Raw genomic sequence first — 10,387 nt, 5'->3', positions numbered from 1 at the left:
CTGCCGAGAGTAGAAGTTAAAAAAAACATTAGAAAGAGGAGAAAAATATCCCAATAAGAAATGATCCCAAAGAGAATACCTCACCAGGTTCTCTGCGATTCCCCATAATTTTGTCACTGTTTTGGGCTTTAGCCACGCTGGAGCTACTGGCCCTGAGTACGTCAGGATTCTCTCTCTGCACATGCTCTTTGCTTGGTCTGGAATTCCCTCTTCCTCACAGTCCACGTGGGAAATCTTTATTCTTTGCCTTGCACAGCTGCTCAGAGGTCACCTCTTCTGTGAAGCAGTTCTCAAGTCATTAGGGAGTTCGGTGCTCCTCCTATGCATTTTTCCACTGTCCCTGGTACACGTACCCGGCTCCAGCCTTCCACAGGCTCCACAGGACGGGGGGCAGACCCTAGTTTACTACTGTATCCCCATAATGCAGGCATGCAGCAGGTAAGCACAAAGGTTTATCAAATGAATGAATTCCTTTCCAACCAGCTGTTTATACTCTCTATTACTTCATCGCTTTACAAAGTCTCCAAACTGGTAAGTACCGTAGTGTTTACAGTTCTACTTATGTAATATTGTAGCTGTAACTATAAAGGGATTAATAAATTCATCTTGCCTTGAAAGAGACACGCACTGAAGCCTTTGACAATTCAGAAAAGAAATACGTCAAGCAAGAGAGTTTCACAATTAAAGCTGCTCCTCTCTTTACCACTTTGGATACTTATGATGAAGCAGTTGACTAGGGTCATTGCTTGATGAAAGTGCTATTTTTTTTTTCCTGGCCACAAGATGGAGTATTTGTTCTTTTCGGTAGTTTAAGATTTTAGATAACACAACCAAGGAAACATTTAAAGAACAATAAATAACCACAAAAATCTAAGGGTATTATTATGAATAAAAAATATTAAACCACTTTGCAAAATAGTCCTTCAATAACCCCCACTTTCTGTCTTTGACATTTAATCTGCTATTGAATTTCTAACACCTCAAGATAGAATTACTACGTCAGAACACTCCAATTTTGTTTTCTCCTTCCACAGCCCTGATCTTGTTACTATTACAGAAGCTTGCTTGGCTTTTGAATTTTGTCTTGTTATAGCCCCGTGACCAGGTCATAGGTGTCCGGACTTTAGTCAGATCTACTTCTTCAACTCTGAAGCTGAAATACATGCTTTGGGTTAGCACTTTCTTGAACTCCCCTCCACTTCCAAGTTCACAACTTCTGCAACATATATTATGAATGAGAATGTAATATTATGATATACTCATTCGTCATATTCATATTATATATAATGTACAATATATGATATCGTATAATAATAATAACCCCTTTACCCCATGACTCTTTGGATGTTACTCATGACTGAAAGACATCATACTCTCCTCTTTCGTCTGCCTTTTTATTTTTTTCCCACCTTTCTCTTGCTCGCTAGAGAGATTAGTCATTCAAATCGGAGCAGACTCATCCACAGCCACGTGTGGTGTACCTCTCTCTGAGGCAGTAAGACAACACTTGCGTCCATGGCAGGCGCTGCTAAAGGGAACAAGATGGGGGGCGGGGGGGCAAACAAATGGTCTTGGACACATGAGCCAGATGCCTCCCGACGCTACCTTGTAGCTGTAGTGTGCGGAATAATTGACCCACTTCCTGACGTCAGTCTTGTCTTCCACGGAGATGGATCTTACAGCGGCTTTGGAGGCAGAAGTCGTGGGCATGCTGAACTCCACGTTCACGTGGTTGGCAAATCTGGAAGGCACTTCCCGGTCAGAGCCAAGTTCAAGGTGGCAGAAGAAACAGTGTGGGTGACCAGAAGCTATGAAAGGAAAAGAATCTAGGCATTAGGTTCTTCGGAGCGACGTGGAAGGAGAGGCCCAAAGAGCCACCTTGATAACAAAGAAGGCCTGAAGACTGCCCGCGAGCTGCACACCCGGCCGTCCTTCAGAGGGAGGGTCCAATGCCGAGCGAGGATGTACTTCAACAGAAATCACACTGCCTGTGCCTCAGACCCTTTGATATAACTATCTGATTACAGGAGCTTGTATCCTAGCAATAAAACCCACAGCCTGAAAAACGGGTCATTCTGCCCGCTGAGGTCAGGGTGATATGGGAACACAGCACAAATACCAGAAACAGAGGCACAGATCTGTAGATTGGCAGAAAGGAATAAAAGGGAGCAGCACTTAGCACCTAATAAAACATCGAGGACAGCCACATGGGGCAAAAGAACGGTTCCCTTTGAAAGGAGAATTTTCTCAATAGCATCTCGTATTTTTACAAAAATGCTTTGGCACGTTCGTGTGGGTAGATGGCATATGTAAATGAAGAAGCCCTTATAAACGGCATTGATGCATGAAGGGTGTGTGTGGTGCACTGGGTAGGACGCAGACTAACAGGACACTGTGTGTGACTCCTGGCTCTCCTGCTAAGTGGCAGAGATCCTGCCCAAGTCCTTGGTTCTCTCCTCGCCTCAGATCCCGATTTGGAAGGTGGGGACATGGGGGATGGGTAGTAAAGGGGCGGCTGGACAATGCCAGGCATAGTCCCTTCCTGTTCTTTAATTCTATACATCTATGCTAGTTCTACTGTGCTTGGATGGAAAACTTAGGTATTTCCAGTTGAGGATTGTTATTAGATATCTGAGTCAAGAGAAAGATCAGTTCCATGGCTGTAACGTCTGAAAGCATGGTTTGCTGAGCACTCTGTACTCTCTCAAATGCTGCCCGCTCACCCTCTCCCTGCATCTTCGTAACAATCCCTTAAGGTCATAGTCATTACATTCTACAGATGAGGCCACAAAGGCTTTGGGAGGGAAGTAAACTAGCCAAGGTCAAAGCTGGAAAGTGGCAGACAGAGGACGGAACCCAAGCGCTCTGACTCCAAGGTGTTTTAACCACTCTGTCTGAGTCACAGCTTCCCATAGGATCCCCAACCTCAAGACCAGGTTTGCAGGGTGACATGAGTGGAGAAGTGAGCTCTAGGAACCCCCCATACGGCAACTTGCCATGGATAAACAACGTGGCATGGCTTTGACTTCCTTATGTAATAGCAACGGCCCTTAGTTATCTGAGTTTCCCCAAATAAACAATTCCAGTTTTCTTTATTAGTCTGGGCAGGACTTTTTAATCTCAGAGAGCGAGGACATGCACACCCGCTCTCCAAGGAAAACACTGCAGAGTGCAGTATTTGTTTTGCTCTACTTCACAAAAAGCATATTTCAGTGGTTACTTCCAAAGAGGAATACTCTGGGAAACTGAGCAATTTGCACTGGTTTCTAGGAAAGAAATTTTAAATTGGATACCTGTAATAGGAAAAATTACATTATCTAAAAATGAATCCATGTGATTTTTTAAAAAATTACAGTTGCAATTACATAGCTATCTGTTATATTTATTACAGGCCAGAGACTGTCCTAAACACTTAAAAGCATTATCTAATTTCTTTCTTAACGAGCTAGGTATTAATAACCCTCTTCTGTAAATGAGGAAAAGAAGATTTCTTTGAGAGGTTTAAGTAAATTGCCTGAGGTCGCAGAGTTACTACATTGCAGTGCTGGGAATAAAACTCAGATCGGACTCTGAATTATGTGCTAAACTCCTCTCTGCGTATCGCTATAGATTTAGATCACTACAAATCACATAGGAGGAGGAGTTTCTTTAATTTGATGGCAACCTGAACAACGGTTTTACCTAATTATCCTTATTTGCACATTGTTGGAATTATGAGAAATCATTACTTTCCACAAAGCTCACCTCTCCAAAGTCTATTCACAGACAGCTCTATGAAAGTGGCATTCTTTCATGATTCCCGGCATCAACTAATGCCTGTGCAGGGCTGGTGGACAGGTAGGAAGTGCAATTCTGAGAGCTGGTATAGTTTAATTTATGGTAATGAACTAAGTGAGCCCACGCACTTTGTCATCTTCCTTGATGAACTTGAGAAAATTTAACGTTAAAATTCAGATTTCTATTTTCCATAAAAGGCGAACTATATTGAAATTGTTTTCTCTTGGTCTAATATTAGAGAACTGGAGTTCCAAGCAAAGAAAGCTACCCGTGCAGGACAGAATGTTTGGTTTCCTGGCGGATGATCTGGGAAAGCAGTAGGACTTCTTCGGGTACCTTCTAGGATTAAGAAAAGCTTCTGGGATCAGGGTGAAAGGGGTCCTTGAAGAGCCCGGTGGGAAGGCAGGGGTGGCTGTACACGCACACGGCAGGGCTGGACCTGCCAGTTTAAACCACGCTGGGCTCCCAACAGCAGCTTGTTAATCGTTCTGCAGCAGGGCTGGGATGAGCCCGCTGTGGCTGCAGCAAGTTGGGGGTGCTGACCGGCGGTCCCATGCTGCCTACGGTCTCACTGTCCTGCCTGCTGGGGGCTGGAGGTACAGGGCCACTGCAAGCAGGAGTAAGCATGCAGAGCTTCTGGTCTCCTTTACTGTAAATGCAGGTGTGAGAATGATGAAAACCCGTAAAAAGCACCTTCCCAAGGCTATCTGAAGCCCAAGATGAACTCAGAAAAGGGATGACAACTAGCAGAGGGCACACTGGATGGGGACAGCAGGAGCTGCTCACAGGGAGCACTGGCAATGCCAACAGCCTGCCATCTGACTGCAGTTCAGTTCCTGTACATCTTGAGTTTCCAGAAAAGGGTCTTGCTGATTTCCTGAACCTCCCCAGAAATATAGGATTGGCCAGGAGTAGTATAAGAAGCCCTTTTTGGGTGTGTGTGTGGCGGCGGGGGGGGGGGGGGTTACTAAAAATGTCTAACCAGGACTCCTGGGTGGCTCAGTCAGTTAAGCGTCTGCCTTCAGCTCAGGTCATGATCCTGGGGTCCTGGGATCGAGTCCCGGATCGGACTCCCTCTCAGTGGGGAGGTCTGCTTCTCCCCCTGCCTGCTCTGCCTCCTCTGCCTGGGCTCTCCCTGCTTGTGCTCTCTCTCTCTCTTTCTGACAAATAAATAAATAAAATCTTTTAAAAAATAAAACAAAAATATGTAACCATGAAAGCAAAAGCAGTCGTGGCAGGGTAGCTTACGTGAGAAATATTCCCAAATATCCTTATGCTGTCCTGTATTTCAAAAATCTTTCACAGATAAAGGTTCCAGTAATCAGGAAATACATTTGCAATAAATAAACCGCATTTCCTTGGCCTTGGGCCCGCCGAACACTAACCTGCTGGGAAGCATTAAGACAAGTGTTTGCCGAAGACGTATATTTTCCCTTGTCCTGCACCCATTCCCCCCTTTCTTTTGGTAACAATCTTTTTTCCTCTCTTGCTTTGGGAAATAATCTGCCCCAGCACCGCATGTCATGTCAGTCAAAATGCGCTATCTTCCCCTTGACTCCTGAGCCAAGTGGCAAGGACAGAAAATGGCTCATGAGGATTTATCCCAATGGCTGCAGCCTGAGGAGACATCTCACAGTTCTGCTTTCAAGAGCCTGCTTGCTCAACCTTTCCAACCTTTCCTTCAGTTCTCCGAGCTACCCTCCAACAATCTATCTTCCTTCCTTCCTTCCTTCCTTCCTTCCTTCCTTCCTTCCTTCCTTCTCTTGTCTTGTCTTGTCTTGTCTTTGCTGCTTACAACCAAAACTCCCTCACACAGTATTTACAAATATTTGAGAGAAAGAACTTCGAAACAAATGAGATAGATGTGTACACACTGAGAAAACTACAAACCTCTCTTCTCTTAGAGGAAAGTCTTTCATGTTTCTGTCTATCTGGTGTCCTCTACTAAGAGGCAGCTGGGGTATTGAGAAAAGACCCCTGGATGTGGCTTTGTGACTTCAGGTAAGTCCTGTCGTTCCTGGGCCTTAATTTTCTCATCTATAGAATGAAAAGGTTTGACTGAGTTATCCCCAAGTCCCCTTCCAGCTTGAAGACTCAGTAATTCCATAATGGAGTGAACTGAATCCATGCTTAACAAACTGAAGGGCCAAACATTCCGATAAACGTAAACCTGAGGCCTTGTCTTTTTGGATGTCAAGTCTCCAGCAGGTTCAACGGTAGCTCCCCCCCCCCCCTTACACCTCACTTCTCTTCTCAAGGGCTTCTGTGCCAAAGGAGAGTTCAGGGCTTTTCCTCTCCTCCATCAATTCAGACAGGTCCCATGGCTGAGGTAGAAATCACAGCACTATCACCAGGAGAACACAATGCAATTTCAGGAGAAATGAATAAGCAAGCAGAGAGAGGAAGACTTTGTTTTTTAAAATCCCATCAGTTTAGAAACGGGGATGGGGGTGGGGGTGTTTGGCAAATCCAGCCTCAAACACAGAGGTCTGATTGTCTCTTTATTTTGCACCGCTACACCCAGTGTCTGACACAGAATGCCCCGGTGTGTGTGCACTGCCTGGACGGCTTGGCGAGGTGACCAGATTGTACTGCCTCTTGCAGTCACATCACGTCCCATTTTGGGTATGATGACACAGCCACTCCACACGCAGAACAGGAAATGAAGACTCTAAACATACTGTCAGGGTTTAATAGTGAGAACGGAAGGGGAATAGCTGCAGAAGAGAAGGACATCTCCATCAAGAGTTCTTCCAAACCTTCCCCTTTTTGCTTGGCTAGGGCATCTAACTTCAGGTAATGAATGGGCAAAGTTTACAATAAACTTTGAGAAGTGGTTTAAAGGATCATAGGATCACGGGCTTAGTGCCTGTCATTGAGGTCACTCAGACTTACTCTAAGAAATAAGGCTATTAGAGCTGGTTGGATTCCTCCCTAGTTTTGTCATTTCATTAAATTCACTGGACCCCCGAGGAAAGTCATCGTGTTCTGTGCTCACCCAAGCACAAAAGCTCCCCTGATAGCTGTGAGCAAGCCACCCAAGCACAAAAGCTCCCCTGATAGCTGTGAGCAGCCAGTAGAGGACACCAGATAGGACACGGTCTATTCGCAGGCTGTGGATCCTGCCAGGGCTGGTAAGCCTGCTTTCTTTGTTTAAATCAAGTGTACCTTCCTTTACTTTGTGTCTGACAGAAGTTAGCCCTTTTGGACCTTCTGGTCCTGGCTGGATCTCCAGTCTGATCAGAGGCCATTTCTCCTCTTCCCCACCCTCAAATCCCAACTCTGAGTTGGAGATGTTATGACTGACAGGTCTCGCACAAGAGGACTGGAATCATTTAGTCTGACTCCTCACCCCTACTGTATATATGACTGGCCATAAACTGACCCCTTTACCTACACTCAAGGCGAGTGAGAAAGATACCTCTTCAGAACCCAGAGGCTTTCTAGGATCTGGAAACAGCTTCTGGCACCAGAGATAATACTTAAATGAGTCAGAATAAGAATACAAATTCATAAGTTGCCCTGCAAATCTGCTTAACAACTCAGCTGAGAAGAATAACGCAGAGCTTTCTAGAAGTAGGATAATAAGGGAGTGAGAAAACGGGGGGAACTGGGTCATTCATGTTTGTTACTTACTTTTTGCTGAAGTACTTTTGCTTCTCTGGTCCCACTTTTCCATTACCATATTTCTGTCACACAACAAACCCCAGCCCTTCACAGGGGAGCAGAATGCCGAACTCTGACCCCAGTTCTCGTGTGACCACGTGGCAGTTTTCACAGAAGAGAAACCTCTACCTACCTGAGTTTTTGTCAGGCAGTCGGTTTATCCTCCACACAATGGAGTTGAAGGCATGTTCATACTTGGCGGTTCCCAGAGTTACTCTCATGACAGGCTCCGAGCCAGACATACTAGTTGAGCCAAAACTCGCCCCCCGGTTCACTTTGGCTTTTAAAGACTTTTCCCCCAGGACACTTTCCCTGCGGAAGTTTTTCACCCACTCGCTGGGCACAGGGTAACGAACCATCACATTCTCGCAGGGGACCTGAGTGAGAGGGTCTCGGTTAGAGGAGAAGCCGGCTGACATCCGAAGCCAGCTCTGCACCTCCACCTCAGCCCCATTGATGCTCGCTGCCGTCCTGAGCGTGAAAGGCAAGGTCTTCTCCGCAAACACCGTCCTGAACCGCATGAGCTCAAACCGGCAGGCATCCAAAGGGTTGAACAGGATAACCCGTGAGTTGTTGAATACGTCCTCATCCACACACCCGTGAAAACGGCACTGATGGAGCTTGATCCACTTTGTGGTGGTGGTGGGCATGATGTCTTGCCGGGAAACGATTTCGTTCCCTTTGACGAGGACATCGTTGAGGCCCAGGCGGCACTCTGCCAGCCCAGAGAGGAAACTCAGAATGTGGATCCGCGTCAAGACATGGTGCTGGAGAATCTGGTTGTCTCCTTTGCTCACGATGCCGGAGAATTCATCCTTGACATCCACGGTAATCTCCTCTTCCAGGTAGTTCAGGCCAACTGTGCTCAGATCCATCGACAACACTGGCAGATTCATGAGCCGGTCCTGAACTGCGCGGACGAAACTCAGGAAGTCATCATAATTGGTGGTGCCCAGCTTCATCACCTGTTCCCTCTCTGCTGTGTGGGCCACTGCAGGTTTGGGCTGGTATTTCTTCTTCTCCTTGTACGTGACACGGTCTATTCGCAGGCTGTGGATCCTGCCGTTCTCGTCATAGTTTTGGAGCCGAGGTTCCGAAATCTCATGGCAGATCTCCAGCTTGAACTCACGGAATGGTTTCTCCAGCCCCTGCTCATAATACAGCTGCAGGTAACCACTGTCTGTCAGTTTGACGTAGATGGGCCCCCAGTGCCTAGATGACATGATGTTTTTCTTCTCAGGGATCCTTAGCATCATTGGCCACCCATCCCTGGGCTGGGACAGTGCTGAACCAGGTGGGTGGTCATCTAGTTCAACCCAGGCTACCGGGTCATCATCTGGAAGTGTCGCACTGCCTAAATGATCCGGATCATCGATCTGGAGTTGTTTGAGTTTTTCAACAGCATCAGAGTGGGACTGGTTTTTGCTTGAGTCATCAAAACTGATGGCATCCTGGTAGATGACAATGAGAGAATCTCTTTGGCTCTTGCTTGTGGCACTGGAAATGGAATTGTTTTGGGAGCGCCTCTCCTGCTCCTCAAAGAAAGCAATGAAAGGGTTGATAGGGGAGGGTTGGACATCCTGCAGAGTCTCATTCAGGAAAGGATTGGTTGCCCTCCAAGGTGGAGCCTCGGTTATGGAAGGCGGCTGGTTTAAGGATGAAATGTCCAGCTTCTGAACTTTGGAAAAGTTCATCAAAGTGCTCTTGGGACGTTCCCTCTTCTTAAATGACCCAGCTGAGTGATGAGGCACATCTGGAATGACAGATGCAACAGGTGGTAGGTTTGGCTTCAGGGGAGAGGTGACTGGTGGCAAAGGGCAGCTGACCTCATTGTCATCAAAAGTGACCCAGCTGGGGAAACGAGCAGAGGTCATTGGAGTGGCAGGATGTCCATTCATGGCTGGACTACTGGCCTGCCAGCTGATGGCCTCCATCTCTACCTCTTCATCTTCCTGGACTGAGGAAGAACTGTCTAAAAGAAAAAGGAGAACATATGAGGACTGCTATTCAGGGCCTCTTTGAAGTATGGGAAACTGAGGTATGGGAATGAAGGATGATTAGAATTTTATCTGGAATCCAGTAAATTCCAAAGCAGGTCATTACCTGTGTCAAGTCCTAGTCTGGGCACAGATCTCATAATTTTGTAATAAGCACAGCACAGGAGCCACACATCAAATGCAGTAAGAATACAAATGGGTCTATCAATACATAAGCACCGACAGGATCAAGGTTTCTTGTAGTTTAACTCTTATACATTCTCCCTTTGATAGAAGTTTCTAGAATAGATGTTCTTAGCATGCTCTAAAGTATGTATTAATTTTTAGACATTGAAAACCACCTCCTACATATAATGATATAAAGCTGATCTCATCTCATTGAACAAAACAAATTATCTGTTCTAAGTGATTGCAAATAATGTAATTGGAGGGATTCTCGCCCAAATGTGATCAATAAATATTAAAGACAAAATATTAACACCCTTAAGATGAAGTAAGTTCATACAAATGAATAAGAAGACTATAAAAACTCTAAGAGAAATATAGACAAAGGACATATACAGATAGCTCAGGAGAGAGAAACTAAAAATGTCTAATAAGCATGTGAAAAAATGTCCAATCTCACTAGTAATAAAAAAAATGTAAATCAGAAACAATCAGTGAAGACTTTTAAAGTTTTTAGTCTTCAATGAGGGTAAAGGTACCATGTTACGAATAGTAAATAGGCCTTTAATGGGACTGTAAATTGCTATAAACTCCCTATAAGTGGTTTGGCAATTTGTATTATTATTTGTTTTACAAATGTGCCTAAACAATAACTTTGTAATTTTGCCCTAAGGAAATAAACCAAACTTGTGAACCAAGTTTTGGGTAAATGGTAAGAAACTAAGGTATACAATAGAATAATACCCAGCCATTAAAACATTTACAAGTACGCAGTAACATGA

General features: G+C 45.2%; 1 protein-coding gene across 7 annotated transcripts in view; it reads right to left on the bottom strand.

The window, feature by feature from the left end:
* STON2 (stonin 2) overlaps positions 1-10,387 on the bottom strand; it is a 173,771-nt gene that overhangs the window by 6,819 nt on the left and 156,565 nt on the right. For all 7 annotated transcript variants that reach the window (XM_057318736.1, XM_026519395.4, XM_044391311.3 and 4 more), the window contains 2 exons: positions 7,577-9,415; positions 1,606-1,808 (listed from right to left, as the gene is read on the bottom strand). In XM_057318736.1, coding sequence (XP_057174719.1) covers positions 1,606-1,808; positions 7,577-9,415 — 2,042 coding nt within the window. The remainder of the gene's footprint in view (positions 1-1,605; positions 1,809-7,576; positions 9,416-10,387) is intronic.

This window comes from Ursus arctos, unplaced genomic scaffold (assembly GCF_023065955.2).
Source record: "Ursus arctos isolate Adak ecotype North America unplaced genomic scaffold, UrsArc2.0 scaffold_25, whole genome shotgun sequence".
NCBI lineage: Eukaryota > Metazoa > Chordata > Mammalia > Carnivora > Ursidae > Ursus > Ursus arctos.
Note: the sequence above shows the minus strand (reverse complement) of the source record. Positions and strands in the feature narration are given on the sequence as shown.